Source organism: Octopus bimaculoides, chromosome 9, assembly GCF_001194135.2.
Source record: "Octopus bimaculoides isolate UCB-OBI-ISO-001 chromosome 9, ASM119413v2, whole genome shotgun sequence".
Lineage (NCBI taxonomy): Eukaryota > Metazoa > Mollusca > Cephalopoda > Octopoda > Octopodidae > Octopus > Octopus bimaculoides.
The window spans coordinates 307,579-331,212 of NC_068989.1; the positions used below are offsets into that span (position 1 = coordinate 307,579).

A 23,634-nucleotide genomic window follows, 5' to 3' on the forward strand; every position below is an offset into this window, starting at 1 on the left:
GTGTGTGTACATTATATATATATATATATATATATATATATATATATAGAGAGAGAGAGAGAGAGAGAGAGAGAGAGAGAGAGAAACTAATATACTTCAAATAATATTTGTCTAGTCATTACGTTCACACTCCAAACTACGGTGTGTATTTGAACTGCTTTGTGACAATACAAACATTCAAGTCCTGGCTAGTTGCGTGCACAAAAACAAAATCAACTGGCAATCAAGAAATACGCATGAATAAAACAATTACACAAGTATTGTTTTTTCTAGGAATTGTTTTAATGTTTTTCTTTAAATTATAGATGTGCTAAACATACATATACATATAAAAACATATATACAAACACACATACACACACATATATGTAAAGAGAGAGATAGAGTGGTGACAGGGAGACAGAGAAAGATAGAGAAGGAACAGAGAGGAAGATAAACACACACACACACACACACACACCTAAACACCTACGCACGCACACACATACACACACACAAATATATAGCTAGCTGCAGGATTTGCTCAAAACCAATTTCAAAATCTTCACCAGCCTGACACCATCAATGAGATTTCTGATTTCTTCTATGTAAGTTGGATATTTTCTCAAACTTCCATTATGTTTACAGGTGTAGATTATGTTTACAGGTGTAGATTACAGGTGTAGATTATGTTTACAGGTGTAGATTACAGGTGTAGATTATGACTGTATACATGCATGTATGGGTGTGTGCACCTGCATGTGTGCGTTTGTGTAAAATATGGTCCAAATGCAGGAAATATTTATATATGTAGAATATGTTTACATGCTTAGAAATGTAGAATGTGTATATATGTATGTATAATAATAATAATATGTGCCTGGCATACCCTTATCAGACTGGTAATCATGATGGGTATACTGACCTTCGTATATTTTACCCCAGTGTCACTTTGATGGCAAGCACTGTTCTCTCACTCAATAATAATGGTATAAAAGACAGGCTACAGCAAATATTCTGCTCAATACCACAGATTCTGCTTGTCAGTTGACCTTAACCAGTTGAGCATATCACTTATTGGCTGACAATATGTGCATCTCTGATCATGAGCAGAAGTAGTGGAGGAGCATCATAGCCATGTGTTAAGAGGAATTCTTTGGGGTTTGGATAATTCACCTTCGGAAACATGGGTGTTTCATTCAGAATCCTTAAACAACCCTTATTCAGGGACCTTTTGAGTGGGATGGGCTACTCAACCTGAAGAAAATTCTAACTGGGCTCCACCTGCAAGGTGATGCTCTGTATATATTGATAGGAGATCGCCATGTTACTCACATATGGTTGTGATGCGTGTGCCTGGTATACCCTTATCAGATGGGTAGTCATGATGGGTATACTGGGTTTCGTATATTTTACCCCAATGTCACTTTGTTGGCACAACTCCTCTCTCACTCAATAATAACTAGAAAAGCACTCAGAGAGTGCAAACCTCTGCCAAGCAGCTCATTTCCACCCATGTCCACCCATGCTGAAAATCACCCAATTTCCCAAACCAACGCTGGCAAAAACATAACCTCCTCCCATACTTATCTCGACCATCATCATCATCAACATTTGTCTCTGCTTTCACCACAATCACTGTCAAAACTACGACCACCACAATCAGTTTCTTTACACAGTTGAAAATCCATTATCCGATACTCATGGGACCGAGATTGTTGCAGATTTTTGATTTTTCTAATTTCGGATGGTGGATGTCAGTCGGTTAATGTGAACAGTGGCTTCTTTGCTGAGAGGAGGATAGTTTTGAACTGGCTGCGAAAATAGTCAGTGTGAAGTTGGCAACGTAAAGAATGCGGAGTGGGAAGTTGGTCACCAGACTAACGTGAATTGTAAGCAAGAGAGGAGCCCAGTTGGAAAAGATGGAAAATAAATCATTTGACTGGTGAATAAAAAAGCTCATCAAAAGAAGTTTATTCTACACATTTTAAAAGTAATACCAGAAACTATTTTCTCCATAAATTCAAATTCTTGACTTCATGAGTATCCTCTCTGTCGTGACTTGCAAGGTGCAAGAAGGCTGAAATGTGTACGGCATTCTTGCTTCCGGGACAATTCACCATCTCTGTATATGAAATGTAATATATGTTAAATAATACATACATACATATGTATTATTTAGCACAGCAGATCTATAAGAAATTTTATCTTGGACGAAAAGCATTGTAACTTGCATTGTAATTTAATGTATGGATGTAAATTACATCCATACATTAAATATGGCACATAAACTACTAATTTAATACAAGTGTAATTTAATATAGGAATGTGTATGGGGGTTTGTGTGTGTATGTATGTGTATATATATATATATATATATATATATATATATATATATATATTAGGTCATTCAACTTTTCTCAACTGATCAATAGACCAATTGAGTAAAACGACCTTAAAAATTAATGCTGTTTTCCTCAGAGCCATTTCTGGTTATATAACCAGAAATGGCTCCGACGAAAGTAGCATTAACTTTTAGGTCATTCAACTTTTCTCAAATGATCAATAGACCAACTGAGTAAACCTATCAGTTACAAACCTATAATGACTACTGGAAACAGTTGTAAGCCAAAATTACTCCAATAACGGGAAAATGTGTAATGACCATTATTAATACATTGTCTTGTATATCGCTCTGGGTAAAAAGCCAGTATAACTGGAACGCAACCACGGATTTACATTATAAAATGGTAATGAACTATAATCTCAGAGACCCTGCCACAAGAATACTTTGAGTTCTTCACTACTCTAGACAATATTGTTAGCCTGGTGTTCTAACAGACAGCTTATGAAGTATTCTGCTTGGATTGATAACTCTCCACTAATATCTCTGTAATATATATATATATATATATATATATTATAGAAGGAACACATCTAGGCAATCAATACAAATTCCAAAGCATAATTTAAACATACACAACAAAATAAATATAGGCGCAGGAGTGGCTGTGTGGTAAATAGCTTGCTTACCAACCACATGGTTCCAGGTTCAGTCCTACTGTGTGACACCTTGGTGAACTGTCTTCTACTATAGCCTCAGGCCGACCAAAGCCTTGTGAGTGGATTTGGTAGATGGCATCGTTCTTGGAATCACCAAGCTCGCACGTACTTCTTTGCCCCTCTTGTACGTGCTTCACAGCGTTCAGGACATACACACTTCACGTCTGGCTGTACAGCCTTTTTGTTTGTTTATTTCACCGTTTCGTTTTCCGTCCGCCACTACCCTCCACGAAAACAATTTAATTTGTGTTCGTGGGAAGAACCATTTTAACGATGCATACTGCCTTAATTCTTCGAAACGCCGGAGTTTTAATGGTGGCAGCTGATGAAGGGGATGTTTCTATTTTGCCTGCTTGTTTGTTGCACCTTGATTACCATTTTGTCCTTGTTCTTTTGCCACGTCATGTACCCAGTTATGTATCTATATGTACATGTAGATGAACGAAAATAAATATATAGTTTTAGGGAAAAGAACCAAGGTTCATGAACTCATCAATGAAAATCCACTGTCACATATAGAAAAATTAATAATTAAAAACACAATAAATGAGTATAATATAATACAAAGTAAATATCATAAGATAAAGATAATAAAATGACTACATGTGGACTGTGAAGGGTTTTTCATTGCGGAGTTTAATGCTAACAGTAATGGTTGGATATGCTAAATAATGCTAATGGTTAAATAATGCTAAGTTATAGATGCATTAGCATGAAAACTGGTTTCATAGTGAACTTAACACAGACTCACTGAAAATACCTAAGAAGCATTTTGGAATCATAAATCTTTCATCTCTGATGGCAAGCATTTTGGAAAAAGTGATATGAAGTTTGCCTTTGGAAATGAGACAAAAGATATACTTGTTTGGCTTTTCAAAGGATAAGAAATTTCTGTTAATTCTTTCCTTATATGAGTCAAAAAACTGGCAAAAATGAAAATGAATGATGTTCTGCAAGAAATAAACATATGGTTGCTATCGTTGCCATATGACTCCGTATCCCTTCTCTGATGCTTTTACATGGTTGAGTCGTTTGGAATGAAGCTTGTGGTATACAGCCATCAGTTATAATAATGTGGATGTTTGTTCAAATGATGATTGGCAACAATGTCAAAGCATTTTGATCAGAAATAGGCACAAGAATACTTCTAAGACTGCACTTTCCTACAATCCAATGACCCTCTCAATAGTATTTGTGGTGCATAAGATTTAACAAGTCAACAACCTCTATGACTAACCTATTTCTTCCAATCTGGATGGACCTCAATGCACATAAATGACGCATACAAATTTGAAATATTTAAACAAGTAACTTACAGATTCACTACTAATACCTACCTGTTCCAGCACAACAGACTGTTTGCAGTCAATAAGGCAATGAAGTCAGACACGAGACTCAGAGAAAAATAATTTTTGTCTAATACTGGAATAAAAGTTACTGTACTAAAGTTTTCTGTCTGCACAAACTCAGACAAAAAGTATTGCTGATATTTACACATTATTAAATTATGAATTAATTCCATTCATGTGAGAAACTCAATAGTATAATTAATGCTATGAATGATGATAATATCTTGTAGGAAGCAATTCTTTTCTTCATTCTCTTTGCAATTATTCCAAATGCTCTGGGTCTCATACATTCAGCTACTTTTCCCAATATATGAACAATTCATTAAAAAAAAATCTTTCACTTTTTTTTATTGGTAATTATAACTGACAATGAAAATTATTTAGTTAAGTTTAATTTTATTTTTGATTTTTACTCAACTGTGTCACTTTATCATTATTTGGTTAAAATAGTCTAAATTTCAAATTTCTCCATGTCCACCTTCTCTTGTATTTTATTTTTGTTATTCAGGGCTTTCGAAAATTAACATTTGAAAATCTACACTCATCTTAAAGAAAATGAAGCTTATTTTATTGAGTATTTTCCTTTCCACTTGCCACTTTAGCATTAAAGGAGTGGTCCCTCAGCAAGAACGACAAGCATCTTTCAAAGCAATAAATACTTGTGGCCTTAATAGTAAGATAGTGAATGCAAGTGAGATAAAATACACATCAACAAGAATGCAATGTCTGGACTTGTGTTCCTGGAATTGGAAATGCAATGCAGTTACTCATTGCAGATATGGAGCAAAATTTTCTGTACAATGTCATCTCCATGAAAATATCAATATAATCCATGACTGTAAGTACCATGAAAAGGTTCCTGAATGTTCATCATGGAAAAAGGTAAAATGAATTCTCTTTATTTTTTCATTTACTTTATTTATTTAGGCACTTGTCCATACTTTTCCCAAGATGATTTGACATTGGTCTTCTTTGACATTCTCTTCTATTTCTATAAGGAATCGTTGTAATGCACTCAATATTAACCAATTCTCTTCCACTTACTCATGGTAAAGATAATTGCTTCATTAAAATCTAACATGGCAAATCTTCCTCATAAAAACTGAATCAGAGTAGTTTTTACTTGGTGCAGCTTAATTCTAAACAAGCAGACTTGTGATATCTTTTTATTTTAAAGGTATCTAGAGTTACATTACCTAACATATTCTTTCTGTTTTTTATATTGACAGACTGTGATTTGAGGAAGATTTGGTTGCTATTTCTGGTAGATCAATTAACCATGTAGAGGTAGAGTAGGACAATTTGGTGCAAATGTTTTTCTGATGAACTATTTGGTATTCAAAGAAGACATACACACACAAATACAAACAGAAGCAGAAATGGACAGATAGTATCTAAATATACTGAAAGAAGACTAAAATATGGAGTTGTCACTCTTTACAAGATGATTTTTGTTTATAAGAGAAAATAATATTTCTAGTGATATACTGAAAAATGTAACCTTATTTTGTTTTTCATTTGGTAATTATGAATACTTTTATAATTTGAGATGGTTCCTACCCAACTAGAAAATATCAGTTCATTGTTATGTAGAATAAAAACGAAATTTTCTAAGTGCCAAGTTGGCGATACTTTGTTGTACACTTTATAATACTATGTTAGGCCTTGGAGTGCTGACAAATTATGTAAACTGCAATAAGTGTGTGAATCTGAGAGAGGAATATATTGAATAAAATCATAATTAACTGATCCTCATCCTGTATTTTCTTTTACTCAAAGCTAAGAACTTTTCATTAGCCCCCTCGTATATAAATAGTAATATAACAAGTATATTCCAGGTGACACCATGTCATAACAATGGCATTTGGCACAGGGAAAACAACACATGTGATTGCTTTTTTACCTATAAAGATGAATACTGCAAAATATTCAGACCGAGTAAGTTTTTCATTTTTTACTTTCTTTTTACTTATTGGATTGTGGCCATGCTGGGGCATTGCATTGAAAGATTTAATTGACTTCAACCACTATGTTAAGGAGATGTAAACAAAAGAATGTCAACTAGTTGGAGGACGGGGAGGGGGAAAGCACAAAGATTCACACACACACACACACATCATCATCATCATCATCGTTGTTTAATGTCTGCCTTCCATGCAGGCAAGAGTTGGATAGTTTGACCGGAGCCAGACAGGCAGAAGACAACTCCAGGCTATTGTGTCTGTTTTGGCAGGATTTTTGTGGTCGGATGCTCTTCCTATCACCAACCACTCTGCAGAGTGAACTGAGTGCTCTTTATGTGACACCAGCACAGGCAAGGTCAGTTTTGGCAGGATTTTTACAGCTGGATGCCCTTATATATATATATACAGCACAGGCCTCTACTAAAAACATAAGGAATTGACTAACCTGAGGTTGTATTAAAAACCACTTGCAAACACTGAGACTAAACCTGAAACCACAAGTGATTGTTCTGTCTTCTCTGGAAGTGGAGATAATTTCAGTAAGTACATATGTATGTGTGTGTGTGTGTGTGTGTATATATATATATATATATATATATATATATTTATATATGCCTGTCCTTCTAATTGTTTCTGCTGTCCACCTTTGTATTGTCTGTCCGTCTGAATGGTTTATTGTCCTCTATTGCATTTTTGTTATATTCTTATATCTATATATACATATAGCAGCGTACGTACACACTTGTGCTCACCTAATGCAGTGACAGTCCAAACACAGACAGATGTTGCAGTGAATGACTGGTGGAGCGGAAGTGGCCTGAGACTGGAGTGTCACTGCCAAGTCTGATGTCTCGGAGGTGCTTAGTGAACCAGTCAACCAAGCAGACAGTGAGAGCAGGAGATAACATTAAAAGAGTTGGCATTAGGAAGGGCATCCAGCTGTAGAACCCTTGCCAGATCAAGTGGAAAGCCTAGCAAGTCTTATTTATGAAATTGGAAAGCCTGGTATATTAATGCCTGCCTTTCCAATCTGTGAATCAGTCTTTCAATGTCACTTAAATTGTATTAGCAGAATTATTTATGCAAATTTTGGAAATTGCTAGGCTTTCCAATTTCATGAGATTGCTATTTATGAAATCTTCGAAAATTTTTAAAAAGTGACTGAATCACATTTATTTAGAATACTTATGATTTTATTTGCTACAGGTTCCTGCAAACAAGTATATCAAACATTTATTGCTGCTGGAAAAACACCTTCTAGCAATAAGTTTGTTGTCTATACTCCAGATAAGAAAGCCATTGAAGTATTTTGCGATTTTAAAAATACTTTTGGTGTAACATACATCTCCAAAGACTCCTTGTTGAACATGACCAATGATGATCTGCAACTGTTTGTGCCTGACTCAAGTAGGTTTGTGATAAGATATGCCATTACAGATGGATCTCAAACTGAAGCAACTTTAAAATTTGTATCAACGTGAGTACTTGTGTCCCATTTTGTTTGCTTACTTTTTTGATGCTTTCACAGTCAATAGTTATAAAGTACCTCCACTCTAGATGGAAAAGGCAAACTGAAGTTTCTCATTGGACCTGTTAGGAGTTAGGTGGACTGAGCTACTGAAAGTATCTTAATCTATTATACAACACTAATGATTAAATGCAAATGTATTCAATTTTTTGACACATGGATAACTATGATTCAGCTTTTTCTATTAACTGGCAACAAGAGGGATAATAGCATAAACACTTGTTACAACAGTTGTTTAGCTTACAAAAGAACTGAGTAAGAATAGATGAAGGAAGGTAATCAGAAATATTTCTAGAAAACTTACATATTATACTCTAAACTAATCTAGTTGTGTACAGTACCCCCACTGCACACATACAAATGGTGATTATCCATAGCTAGTTCTAAGGGGAGCTGAAAATATATGCCTCTATACAATAGCAACAAATATGGATCAATTCCAATTGGTCACTTGACAAAAATGACCAATCAGCAGGAAACAACATTCTTAGTCTTACAGAAGATATCATACCACAATCACGAAAGGCTAATCCATGTGGGTCTTAAGATGATGAATTTTCTCATGCATTAGCAGAATGGATACAATAAGTATTCCTTGACATCACCTTACATACTTTAAGTTGTTCTTCTTCACCTTGCATTGCTCAAAGATATTTTTCAAACATTTATCTCATTTAATTATAAAATTATTTTAGAGAGAAAATCTAAACCTCTATTCCTGTGCTTCTGTTTGACAAGTAAATTTATCTAAGTCGTAGTCATTTAATATTCTCTTTTCCATACTTGCATGGGGCAGACAGAATTTATTGAGACACATTGCCCAGCATTCTATTCTAGTTGCAAACCCCCATTTATTTCTCCAGAAGGTAATATTTCCCATGGTCAGATGTTTCCCACACAAAGCTGGAAATGAATGACATCATTTGTATGGAAGAGATTCTCATTTACAACCATCACAAGATGTCCAGACAAGGGTACACACAAACACACAAGACAGGCTTCTTTCAGTTTCCATCTAGTGAATTAACTCTCAAGACTTTGGTTAGATAACCCAAGGTACCGCAGTGAATGACACTGAACCCAAAACTATATGAATACAAAGTGAGTTTCTTAACCATAAAGCCATACCTTCACCAACGAAATGTTGAAACTAAAATAGTTTCAGATTATTGTGGAGTCATATTGATCACTTGAAACATTCATATGTTTATATTTACTTTCATTTTGTCAGTGCATCAAAGAATTACCATCTTTCCACAAATTAATAAACTCATTTGTTGAGTGGGAGGTGTTTAAGTCACTGCCATTTCTTTCTTAGTGTTATATGGTAGTGTCTGTTGTTACAATCAAAGAGTACCCAGTGCCTAAAATGCCAAATATTTGATGGCGTGGGTGGTCCATTTTAGTCGGTAGTTGTTCTCTTGATTACACGTATGTTGAGTTTCTTTCTTATATATTACAGATACTCAGACCACTGGATTATCACACTTGGAGTGAATGAGACTTTGTCTAACCCACCAATAAATTATCTACTGGAACCATATATACATATCACTGGCTTGCCAATTAGTTGCATGAATAAAGGTATTACAATGGGATATAATGCTGAAGGAACTAACTTTACATATTCAGTTTGTGATGAGAATAAAAATAATTATTTTGCTTTTTATGCAAACGCAAACCAGCTGACACTAAAACATTACTCATATGTGGGAATGGTTGAGAAGTGGAAAAGCAAGACTAAAAGTGTTCCTTCATCAGCTTTGTTAACCGAAGAATTTTTATATCTTTTGGAAATTTACTTTGGTGGTTGTGGTGGACTTGTTACTTGTAACGCAGAGGAGAATTGTGCTGGAGCATCTCCAGGTTTTATCTTCAGTAAGTATTTCAATTTAAGTTTATCAATTTAAAAGTTGTTATCTCAGATCAGCTTTGCCAACATTCTTGATGCTGATGTGAGTATCTTGGATCTGTAAATTTGAATATTTCAATGAAGTGTTCAAACAGAAATAACTCCAGTGTCTTGAATTCATATCTACCTCAAATAGTTTACTGAATGTTCATGAAGAGAATTTATTCTATCTAACTGAGTTCACAAAGCCTTTCTAGGAAAAATGTTACCTGTACAAACACAGGTAGTCTGACAGACAATTTGCATCTTAGATCTACTGACGTGAGATGGCTGCAGGATTAAAATATTGGATTATATGTTCTTTCACTATTATTTAAAACCTACAGAGAATTAAGTAGCTCATTGTCATGGCACTAGCATCAAATCAGAACCAAAATACATAAAAATGTATCCTTTTACATCATGGAGTATTACTGGTAATAAATGAACCTGTTGCAACAGGGGTTAGGTAGGTTGTATGAAGATTAGGCACAATGCCTGGTGGTATTTATTCTTGTGTTTGGATCCTGCCAAGGTCATCAAATAAAATAGCAATTGGGGAAAAGGAAGCAGTAGACGGAATTGTCTGATCATTGGATAGGGTGCCTTGTAGTATTTATTCCTCTTCAAATCCTACCATGGCCTACCTAACTTGTTGACTTGATCCTTTGTGGGGTGATAAGCAGAATTCATTTTGTTGGAAGCATTTGAGCCAAGTATCCAGCTTGTGAATTCCTCTCACCAGTCTTTGAGGCTCTGAAAAGGATCATTAATGGGTGTTGTCTCTTTTGACCAAGTGATGAAAGATAGAAACAGAAATCCTATCCAGTGAGGTGTGTGGACTGGATAAAGTGACCATCATATAAATGTGTTTGCTGTAGCTGTTGAAGATCGTCAAGTTCCATTAAAGGAAGGGTCAAAACCTACCCCACCTCACTAATTAACCTACGTCAGGTTAAATTAAATTCAAAACAGATCATTCTGCATATGTTGTGCCTAAAAGAAGATGGGATGGTTAAGTAATTGTTTCTAATTTAAGCAGAAAGTCAGTGATGTGGTGGATGAGATAATTGATGACATTGAATTTTAGCTTTTAATGGCAAAGTTGACCATGCAATCTAATAATAGAATAAATACTGTAAGAAATTTAAAAACAAAAATAAAATTATCAAATTTTATAATTAGATAACATAATTATCTGAAAATATAATTATTTAAAGTGTGATTGGCAGAACGTTTTGTTAAGTTTAATAAATGTGTTAATTCTTTTCATGATGGTTTCTTTCAGGTATTCCTTAAGTAGATAATTCATTGATGTCAAAAGAAAGCAAATCAGGACGGAAAACAAGAAATAACAGAGTTCAATAATAAATACAAACAGAATATTTCCCAACAAATACTGAACATTACACTGTTATCAATAAGAAGATCGAAGAGCAATAAACATGCATCATAGAACAACACATGGTAAACATTAGAAAATTCTGGAACAGTCAATGAACAACAGAAAATATTATGAAGCTGAGATGAATGATAATCTTAAAAAAGTAAACGAAAGTATGAAATAGATAGCTGCTATGTGGTGGTGCCTCAGTGTGACCACAGCCAACAGAGAGAGTGAGTCATAAAGTAGACAATGTATGTATTAGACAGCTTTTAAATAAACAGTATTATGTAGAGAGCAGAGTATTTGTTGAAGTTTTTGTATTTCTATGCTAAAATATATCAGTGAATCAGTGAGTTTGACTTTAGATTTAAAAGTATTAATCCTGCTATGAGCCATGGTGTCAGATATTTAGTTCTTTACAGGGCTAAAAGAACAGAGGCAATATTTTGGATTACCAATTGATGGAATTGGAGATCATATTTGTTAGATTATATATTTGGAACATTGTAATCATTGCTTTTCATACTGGAATCAAAAAAAGGAAAATCATAATAAATACTTTATCCATTTTCTCCAACAATTTCATAGTGTTCTCTCACATTTTGGGTCCCAGTGCACAGTTATGGAAATATCATTTCTGCACACAAACAATTTGCAGATGCAAGTGCTGCCAGTGTCATGAGGATATTCGTAATACAGTGCAGTCATTACTGTCATTACTTGCATTTCAGCTTTGATCACAATTTCATCAAAGAGCATTTTTCATGTTGTACAACTAAATCAAAGTAAGACCCTCAAGAGGCATCGAGTATACTCTACAGCAGAATTAATAATCTGCTGCAGTCCAGTGGCTAAACAGAATTGTTGGAGGACTACTGATGAAGTAAATAAGTGTTTCAATAACTGTTGTTTTTGTTCAGGTTAAAGACGAGGGACTTTGGCTGCTATTTCCAGCAGGTGATCATGTACAAGTTTCATATATTATGCTAGCAACTACTTGACTAAGTCTCATGTACCACTCTAGTCATAGAAAATCTGGGAGCAGCTGTTAAACTTTACTGATGAAATCTAATAACGAAACTTACTCCATGCTATTTTTGATTCATCTAAATTCTGCAAATAGTCTTTCTTGGCCAGAAGTAAACATTAATTTAATGATTGGTTTTCCTCTTTACTATCGAACGAACGAACAAACGAACAAACAAAAGAACGAAGAAACGAAAGAACGTAGTACGAACAAACGAACGATTGAACGAAAGAACGTATGTACGTACGTACGAACGAACATACGTACGTACGAACGAACGAACGAATGAACGAACGTACGTACGAAGGTACGACCGAACGATCAAACCAACGAACGTACGTACGTACGAATTAACGTACGTACGTACGAATTAACGTATGTACATGCTTTCGTTCGTTCGTATGTACCTACGTTCGTTCGTTCGTACGTACGTATGTTCGTTCGGTCATTCGTAAGAACGTATGTACGTACGTTTGTTCGTTCGGTCGTTCGTTCGTAGTACGATCTTTCGTTCGTTCGTACGTACGTTCGTTCGTTCATTCATACGCACGTTCGTTTGTTCGTTCGTTCCTTCGTACGTACGTTCGTTCGTTCGTTTGGTCGTTCATTCGTACGTATGTACGTACGTTCCTTCCTTCCTTCATTTCGTTCATTCGTACGTACGTACGTTCATTCGGTCGTTCCTTCACTCGTACGTACGGACGTATGTACATGCTTTCGTTCGTTCGTACGTACGTATGTTCGTTCGATCGTTCATTTCGCTCGTTCATTCGTTTGTTCGTTCGTACGTACGTAGGTTCGTTCGTTCGATCGTTCGTTCAATCGCTCATACTTACGTTCATTCGGTCGTTCCTTCGCTCGTACGTACGGACGTATGTACATACGTACGTTCGTTCGTACGTACGTACGTTCGTTTGCTCGTTCATTCGTTCGTACGTACGGACGTTTGCAGATGCATTCGTTTGTTTGTTCGTTCGTTCGTTCGTACGTACATACTTACGTACTTTCGTTCGTTCGTTCGTACGTACGTTCGTTCGTTCGTACGTACATTCGTTCTTTCATTCGTTCGTTCGTTCGTTCGTACGTATGTACGTTCGTTCTTTCGTTAGTACGTACGTACGTACATTAATTCGTTCGATCGTTCGTTTTTTCCTTTCTTAGTATGTACGTTCGTTCGTTCGTATGTACGTACGTACGTTCATTCGTTTGTACGTTAGTACGTTCGTTCGTACGTACGTACGTTCGTTTGCTCGTTCATTCGTTTGCAGATGCGTACGGACGTTTGCAGATGCGTTCGTTCGTTTGTTCGTTCGTACGTACCTACGTTCGTTCGTTCGATCGTTCGTTCAATCGCTCATACTTAGGTTCATTCGGTCGTTCCTTCGCTCGTACATACGGACGTATGTACATACGTACCTTCGTTCCTTCGTACGTTCGTACGTACGTACGTTCATACGTACGCACGTTCGTTCGTTCGTTCGTACGTATGTACGTACGCACATACGTACATTCGTTCGTACATTCTTTCGTTCGTTCGTTCGTTCCTTCATTTCGTTCGTTCTTTCCTTTGTACGTTCGTTTGCTCGTTCATTCGTTCGTACGTACGGACGTTTGCAGATGCGTTCGTTTATTCGTTCGATCGTTCAATCGATCGATCGTTCGTTTGTTCGTACGTACATACTTACGTACTTTCGTTCGTTCGTACTTACGTACGTAAGTTCGTTAGTTCTTTCATTCGTTCGTTCGTTCGTTTCGCTCCTTCGTTCGTTCGCTCGTTCTTTCGTTCGTACGTACGTACGTTCGTTCGTTCTTTCGTTCGTTCATTCGTACGTATGTACGTACGTACGTTCGCTGGTTCGTTCGTACGTATGTAGATGTGTTCGTTCGTTTGTTCGTTGGTACGTACGTACCTACGTTCGTTCGTTCGTACGTTCGTTCCTTCGTACTTTCGTACGTACGTACGTTCGTTCGTTCGTTCGATCATCCGTACGTACGTTTGCTCGTTCGTTCGTTCGTACGTATATAGATGCGTTCATTCATTTGTTCGTTCGTACGTACGTACCTACGTTCGTTCGTTCGTTCGTTCGAGCGATTCTTCCTTCGAGCGATGGACCGTACATACGAACGAACGATCGTACGTACGTACGAACGCACGAACAAACGAACGAACGAAAGAACCATCGTACGAACGAACGAACGAGCGTACGCACGTACGTAACTACGACCGAAAGAATGAACGAACTTACGAAAGAAAGTACGTACGAATGAACGAACGAACGGACAAACGAACGAGTGTAAGTACATACGTACGAACGAACCAACGACCGACCGAACGAAAGAACGAACGAACGTATGTACATACGTACGTACGAACAACGTGCGTTCGTTCGTTTGGTCGTTCATTCGTACGTATGTACATACGTTCGTACGTACATTCGTTCCTTCCTTCATTTCGATCATTCGTTCGTTCGTACATACGTACGATCGTTTGTTCGTATGTACGTACGTTCATTCGGTCGTTTCTCCGCTCGTACGTACGGACGTATGTACATGCTTTCATTTGTTGTTCATTCGTTCGTTCGTTCGTTCGTTTCGCTCGTTCGTTCGTTCGTTCGTTGGTTCATTCGTTCGTACGTATGTAGATGTGTTCGTTCGTTTGTTCGCTGGTACGTACGTACGTACCTACGTTCGTTTGTTCGTACGTTCGTTCCTTCGTACTTTCGTACGTACGTTCTTTCGTTCGATCATTCGTACGTATGTACGTACGTACGTTTGCTGGTTCATTCGTTCGTACGTATGTAGATGCGTTCGTTCGTTTGTTCGTTCGTACGTACGTACCTACGATCGTTTGTTCATTCGTTCGTTTGATCGTTCGTTCGATCGTTCGTTCGTACGTACATACGTACTTTCGTTCGTTCGTTTGTTCGTTCGTTCGTACGTACGTACGTAATTTCGTTCGTTATTTCGTACGCTCGTTCATTCGTTCGTTCTTACGTTCGTACTTACTTACTTTCGTTCGTTCGTTCGTTCCTTCGTACGTACGTTCGTACGTACATGCGTTCGTTCGTTCTTTCATTCGTTCGTTGATTTGTTCGTTCGTTTGTTCGTACGTACGTTCGTTCGTTCGTTTGTACGTATGTAAGTTAGTTCGTTCGCACGTACGTAATTACGTATGTACGTTCGTTCTTTCGTTAGTACGTACGTACGTCCATTCGTTCGTTCGTACGTACGTTCATTTGTTCATTCGTACGTACGTACTTACGTACGTTCGTTCGTTTGTTAGCATGTACGTACATACGTACGTTCATTCGTTAGTTCGTTCGTTCCTTCGTTAGTTCCTTCCTTCGTACGTTCGTTCGTTTGGTCATTCATTCGTACGTATGTACATACGTACATTTGTTCGTACTTACGTTCGTTCGTACGTACGTTCGTTCATTCGTACGTTCGTTCGTACGTACGTTCGTTCGTACGTACGTTCGTTCCTTCTTTTATTTCGTTTATTCGTACGTTCGTATGTACGTACGTTCATTCGGTCGATCCTTCGCTCGAACGTACGGACGTATGTAGATGTGTTCGTTCGTTTGTTCGTCCGTACGTACGTATGTACCTACACTACGTTCGTTCGTTCGTTCCTTCCTTCCTTCCTTTGTACGTACGTACATACGTTCCTACGTTCGTACATACGTACGTACGTTCGTTCAGTCATTCTTACGACCGTATGTACGTACCTACGTTCGTTCGTTCCTACGTTCGTTCTTTCGTACGTACGAACGTACGTTCGTTCGTTCGTTCGCTCTTTCCTTCGATCATTCGTACGTATGTACGTACGTACGTTTGCTCGTTCGTTCGTTCGTACGTATGTAGATGCGTACGTTCGTTTGTTCGTTCGGACGTACGTACCTACGTTCGTTCGTTCAATCGTTCGTTCGTTCGTTCGATCTTTCGTTCGTACGTACGTAATTTCGTTCGTTCGTACGTACGTAATTTCGTTCGTTCGTTCGTACGTTCGTTCTTTCATTCGTTCGATCGTTCGTTCTTTCGTTAGTACGTACGTACGTCCATTCGTTCGTTCGTACGTACGTACGTTCGTTTGTTCATTCGTACGTACGTACTTAAGTACGTTCGTTCGTTTGTTAGCACGTACGTTCATTCGTTAGTTCGTTCGTACGTTCGTTCCTGCGTACGTTCGTTCACTCGTACGTTCGTACGTACGCACGTTCGTTCGTTCGTTCGTTTGGTCGTTCATTCGTACGTATGTACATACGTACGTTTGTTCGTACTTACGTTCGTTCGTACGTACGTTCGTTCATTCGTACGTTCGTTCGTACGTACGTTCGTTCCTTCTTTCATTTTGTTCATTCGTACGTACGTTCATTCGGTCGATCCTTCGCTCGTACGTACGGACGTATGTACATGCTTATGTTCGTACATACGTACGTACGTTCGTTCGGTCATTCTTACGACCGTATGTACGTACCTACGTTCGTACGTACGTACGTATGTACATACGTATGTTCGTTCGTATGTACGTTCGTTCCTTCTTTCATTTCGTTCCTTCGTATGTACGTACGTTCATTCGGTCGATCTTTCGCTCGTACGTACGGATGTATGTACATGCTTACGTTCGTTTGTTCGTTCGTACGTACGTTCGTTCGTTAGTTCGTTCGTTCCTTTGTTCATTCGTTCGTTCGTTCGTACGTACGTTCTTACGTTCATACATACGTACGTACGTTCATTCGTTTGTTCGTTTATTCGTTCGTTCGTTTGTAGGTACGTACGTACGGTCATTCGGTCGATCCTTCGCTCGTGCGTACGGACATATGTACATGCTTACATTCGTTTGTACGTTCATACGTACGTATGTACCTACGTTCGTACGTTCGTTCCATCGTACTTTCGTACGTACATACGTTCGTACGTACGTTCGTACGTACGTTCGTACGTACGTACGTTCGTTCGTTCTTTCGTTCGATCATTCGTACGTATGTACGTTCGTTCGTACGTATGTAGATGCGTACGTTCGTTTGTTCGTTCGTACGTACGTACGTACCTACATTCGTTCGTTCAATCGTTCGTTCGTTCGATCGTTCATTCGTTGGTACGTACTTTCGTTCGTTCGTTCGTTCGTTCGTTCGTACGTACGTAAGTACGTAATTTCGTTCGTTATTTCGTACGCTCGTTCGTTCATACGTACGTTCGTTCCTTCTTTCATTTCGTTCATTCGTACGTTCGTATGTACGTACGTTCATTTGGTCGATCCTTCGCTCGTACGTACGGATGTATGTACATGCTTACGTTCGTTTGTTCGTTCGTACGTACGTATGTACCTACACTACGTTCGTTCGTTAGTTCGATCGTTCCTTCGTTCCTTCCTTCCTTTGTTCGTTCTTTCTTTCGTTCGTTCGTTCGTACGTACGTAATTACGTATGTACCTTTGTTCTTTCGTTAGTTCGTACGTACGTACGTACGTTCGTTCGTTTGTTAGTACGTACGTACATACGTACGTTCATTCGTCAGTTCGTTCGTACGTTCGTCCCTTCGTAAGTTCGTACGTACGCACGTTCGTTCATTCGTTCGTTTGGTCGTTCATTCATACGTATGTACATACGCACGTTTATTCGTACGTACGTTCGTTCGACGTACTTTCGTTCATACGTCCGTTCGTTCGTTCCTTCTTTCATTTCGTTCATTCGTACATTCGTATGTACGTATGTTCATTCGGTCGATCTTTCGCTTGTACGTACGGACGTATGTACATGCTTACGTTCGTTTGTTCGTTCGTACATATGTATGTACCTACACTATGTTCGTTCCTTCGTTCGGTCGTTCCTTCGATTGTCTGTTCGATCGTTAATTCGTTGGTACGTACGTACGTACGTTCGTTCGTTCGTTCGTACGTAAGTACGTTCTTTCGTTCGTTCATTCTTTTGTTTGTTTGTTTGTTCGTTTGTTCGTACGTACGTACTTACGTTCGTTCGTTCTTTCGTTCGTTCCTTCGTTCGGTAGTTCTTACGTGCGTATGTACATACGTTCGTTCGTTCTTTCGTTCCGTCGTTCGTTCGTTCGTACTTACGTACGTACGTTCGTTCGTTCCACCGTTAGACCGTTCGTTCGTTCATTCGTACGTACGTTCGTTCGTTAGTTCGATCGTTCGTTCGTTAGTTCGATCGCTCGTTCGTTCTTTCGGTCGTACTTACGTACGTGTGTACGTTCGTTCGTTCGTTCGTTTGTACGTAGGTACGTTCGTTCTTTCGTTCTTTCGTTTGTTCGTTTATTCGTACTTACGTACGTACGTACGTTCGTTGTTACGTTCGTTCGTTCGTTCGTACGTACGTACGTACATTCATTCGTTCGTACGTACGCACGTTCGTTCGTTCATTTGGTCGTTCATTCATAGATATGTACATACGCACATACGTACGTGAGTTCGTGAGTTCGTACGTACGTACGCACGTTCGTTCATTCGTTCGTTTGGTCGATCATTCGTACGTGTGTACGTATGTACATATGGACGTTTGTTCGTACGTACGTTCGTTCATACGTACGATCGTTCGTACGTACGTTCGTTCGTTCGTACGTAAGTACGTTCTTTCGTTCGTTCGTTCTTTTGTTTGTTTGTTCGTTCGTTCGTTCCTTCGTTCGTTTGTTTCTTTCGTTCGTTCGTTTGTTCCTTCTTTCGATCTTTCGTTCGTTCGTTTCTTAATTTCGTTCGTTCGTTCGTTCGTACGTACGTACCTTCGTTCTTTGGTTCGTTCGTTGGTTGGTTGGTTCGTTCATAATTACGTACGTACGTAAGAACGAACGTACGTAGGTAGTCCATACGTACGAACGAACGAACGAATGTACGTACGTATGTATGTATTTATGTAGGCAAGAAATAACGAACGAACGAACGAACGAACGAAAGAACGAACGAATGAACGAACAAACGTACGTACGAACGAACGAACGAACAAACTAACGAATGAAGGAACGAACGAAGGAAAGAACTAACGAACGAACGAACGTACGTACGAAAGAAAGAAAGAACTAACGAACGAGCGAACGAACGTACGTACGTACGTACGAACGAACGAATGAACGAACGTACGTACGAACGAATGAACGAATGTACGTACGAATAAAAGAACGAATGAAAGAAATAACGAACGAACGAACGAACGTACATACGTACGAACGCACGAAGGAACGAACGATCGAACGAACAAAGAAACGAAGGAACGAATGAACGAACGTGTGTTCGTACGTACATAAGTACGAACGACCGCATGTACAGACGTCCGTACGTACGAACGAACGAACTAGAAAACGAACAAATGAAAGAACGAAAGCACGAACGAACAAAATGAAGGAGAGAACGAACGAAAGAAGGAACATACGAACGAACGAAAGAAACAAACGAACGAATGAACGTACGTACGTACGACCGAACGAAAGATCGAACGAACGAAATGAAGGAACGAATAAAAGAACGAAAGAAGGAAGAAACGCACGAAAGAAAGAAACGAACGTACGTACATAAGTACGAGCGATTGAACGAACGAACAAACGTACGAACGAACGAATGACCGAAAGAACGTACGTACGTACAAACGAACGAACGAACGAACGAATGAACGAACAAACGAATGAACGTACGTACGTACGAAGGAACGAATGAACAAACAAACGAACGATCGAAGAATTGAACGTACGTACGTACGAACGATTGAACGAAAGAACGAACGAACGATCGAACGAAAGCACGTACGAACGATCGAACAATTGAACGTACGTATGTACGAAGGAACAAACGAACGAAAGAACCAACGTACGTACGAAGGAACGAAAGAATGAACGAACGAACGTACGTACGTACGAATGAACGAACGAACGAAAGAACGAATGAACGAACGAACGATCGTACGTAGGAACGTTCGAACATACGAACGAAAGCATGTACATATGTCCGTACGTACGAGCAAAGGAACGAAATGAAGGAACAAACGAACGTACGTACGTACGAACGTGCGTACGTATGTAAGTACGTACATACGTATGAATAAACGACCAAAGGAACGAGCGAATGTGCGTACGTACGAACGAACGTACGAACGACCGACCGACCGAACGAACAGAAGAACGAACGAGCGAAAGAACGTTCGAATGAACGAACGAGCGAGCGAACGAATGAAATGGAAGAAGGAACGTACGAACGAGCGTACGTACGAACGAACGAACTAACTAACGATCGAAAGAACGAACGAAAGTACGTACGAACGATCGAACCATTGAACGTACGTACGTTCGAAGGAACGAACGAAAGAACGAACATACGTACGAACGAACGTACATACGCAATTACGTACATACGAACGAACGAACGTACGTACGTACGAACGAACGAACAAAGGAACGAAAGCATGTTCATCCGTCTGTACGTACAAGCGAACGAACGACCGAATGAACGTACGTACATACGAACCGACGATCGTACGTACGAACGAACGGACGAATGAACGAAGGAACGAAATGAAGGAAGGTACAAACGTACGTACGAACGAACGTACGTACGAACAAACGTACGTATGTATGTACGTACATACGTATGAATGAACGACCAAACGAACGAACGAACGTACGAAGGAACGAACGTACGACCGAACTAATGAATGAATGTACGTACGTACGTACGAAGGAACGGACGAAGAAACGAACAATTGAACGTACGTACGTACGTATGAACGATCGAACAATTGAACGTACGTACGTACGTACAAATGAACGAACGAAAGTACGTACAAACGTTCGAACAATTGAACGTACGTACGTACGAAGGAACGTGCGAACGAACGAACGAAAGAATGAACGTACGTACGTTCGTATTAATGAAAGAACGAACGTACATACGTAATTACGTTCGTATGAACGAACGTACGAATGAACGAACGAACAAACGAACGAACGAACAAACGAACGAAAGCATGTACATAAGTCCGTACGTACGAGTGAAGGAACGACTGAATGAATGTACGTACATACGAACGAAAGATCGTACGTACGTACGAACGAACGAACGAACGAAATGAAGGAAGGAAGGAACGTACGTATGAACGAACGTACGTACGAACGTACGTACGAAGGAACGTACGTAGTACATACGTATGAATGAACGACCAAAGGAACGAACGAATGTGCGTACGTACGAACGTACAAACGACCGAACGAACGCACGAACAAATAAAAGATCGAAAGAACGAACGAAGGAACGTATGAGCGACCGAATGAACGAACGAATATACGTACGTACATACGTTCATACGAATGACCGAACGAACGTACGTACGTACAAATGAATGCACGAAGGAACGAACAATCGAATGAACGTACGTACGTATGCACGAACGTAGGAACGTGCGTACTTACGTACGTACAAACGAACAAAGAAACGAACGAACTAACGAAAGAACGTACGTAGGTACATATTTACGTACGAACGAACAGATGAACGATAGCATGTACATACGTCCGTACGTACGAGCGAAGGAACGACCGAATGAACATACGTACATACGAACGAACGAACGAAAGAACAATTGATCGAACAATTGAATAATCGAACAATTGAACAATCGAACGAACGTACGTACGTGCGAAAGAAGGGACGAACAAACGAACGAAAGAACGTACGGACGTACGTACTAATGAAATAACGAACGTACGTACGTACGAATGAATGAACGAACGAACGAACGAAAGAACGAACGAACATACGTACGAACGAACGTACGCATGTACGTACGTACATCCGTATGAATGAACGACCAAACGAACGAACGTACGAACGAACTAGCAAATGAATGTTCGTACGTACGAACGAACGAACAAACGAACGAAAAAACGGACGTACGTACGAACGATCGAACAATTGAACGTACGTACGTACGTACGAACGAACAAACGAACGAAAGAACTAAAGTACGTACGAACAATCGAACAATTGAACGTACGTACGTACGAAGGAACGAACGAAAGAATGAACGTACGTACGTACGTACTAATATAAGAACAAACGTACATACGTAATTACGTATGTACGAACGAACAAAGTAACGAACTTACGTACGTACGAACGATCGAACGTACGTACGAATGAACGAACAAAAGAACGAACGAATGAACGAACGTACGTACTTACGAACGAACAAACAAACGAACAAAAGCATGTACATACGTCCGTACGTACGAGTGAAGGAACAACCGAATGAACGTACTTACATACGAACGAACGAACGTACGTACGCACGATCGAACGAATAAACGAAGGAACGAACGTACGTACGAAGGAACGTACGTATGTACGTGCGTACATACGTATGAATGAACGATCAAAGGAACGAACGTACGTACGAAGGAACGTACGTACGAAGGAACGTACGTACGTATTACGTGCGTATATACGTATGAATGAACGACCAAAGGAACGAACGAATGTGCGTACGTATGAATGAACGAACGACCGACCGAACGAAAGAACAAAAGAAAGAACAAACGTATGTACATACGTACGTAGGAACGACCGAACGAACAAACGAACGAACGAACGTACGTACGTAAGTACGTAAGAACGAACGAACGAACGAACGAACAAGCAAATGATCGAACGAAAGAAAGAACGAACGTACGTACGTGCGAATTAACGATCGAACGAACGAACTAACGAACAAATGAACGAACGTACGAACGACCGCATGAACGGAGGAACAATCTACGTACATACGTTCGTACGAATGACCGAACGAACGTACGTACGTACGTACAAACGAATGTACGTACAAACGAACAAACGAATGAACGAACACATGAATGAACGTACGTACGTATGTACGAACGTAGAAACGTATGTACGTACGTACGTACGAACGAACGAAAGCATGTACATACGTCCGTACGTACGAGCGAAGGGACGACCGAATGAATATACGTACATACGAACGAACGAACTAACGAATTACGTACGTACGAATGAACGAACAAACGAACGAACGAACGAACGGACGAACGTACGTACGTACGTACGAACGAATGAACAAAGGAACGAAAGCATGTACATACGTCCGTACGTATGAGCGAAGGAACGACCGAATGAACGTACGTACATACGAACGAACGAACGAAGGAACGAAATGAAGGAAGGAACAAACGTACGTACGAACGGACGTACATACCTATGAATGAACGACCAAACAAACGAACGAACAAACAAACGAACGAACGTGCGTACGTACGAACGTACGAAAGAACGAACTAACGAACGAACGTACGTACGAATGAACGAACGAAAGAACGGACTAACGATCGAACGAACGTACGTACTTACGTACGAACGAACGACCGACCGAGCGAAAGAACGAAAGAAAGAACGAACATATGTACATACGTACGTACGAACGACCGAACGAACGAA

General features: G+C 39.2%; 1 protein-coding gene across 2 annotated transcripts in view; it reads left to right on the forward strand.

Annotated features, from left to right (window-relative positions):
* The window catches only part of LOC106874718 (uncharacterized), a 16,976-nt gene extending 5,518 nt beyond the window's left edge, over window positions 1-11,458 (forward strand). Inside the window, exons 1-6 of one of the 2 annotated variants that reach the window (XM_014922548.2) lie at window positions 59-587; window positions 4,900-5,273; window positions 6,230-6,329; window positions 7,562-7,832; window positions 9,346-9,761; window positions 11,063-11,458. In XM_014922548.2, the coding sequence (XP_014778034.1) occupies window positions 4,947-5,273; window positions 6,230-6,329; window positions 7,562-7,832; window positions 9,346-9,761; window positions 11,063-11,073 (1,125 nt within the window). In that variant the 5' untranslated portion in view covers window positions 59-587; window positions 4,900-4,946 and the 3' untranslated portion in view covers window positions 11,074-11,458. Of the gene's footprint in view, window positions 1-58; window positions 588-4,899; window positions 5,274-6,229; window positions 6,330-7,561; window positions 7,833-9,345; window positions 9,762-11,062 lie in introns of those variants that run through there. The other variant, XM_014922549.2, reaches the window with a different exon arrangement.
* Window positions 11,459-23,634: the final 12,176 nt, after the last annotated feature.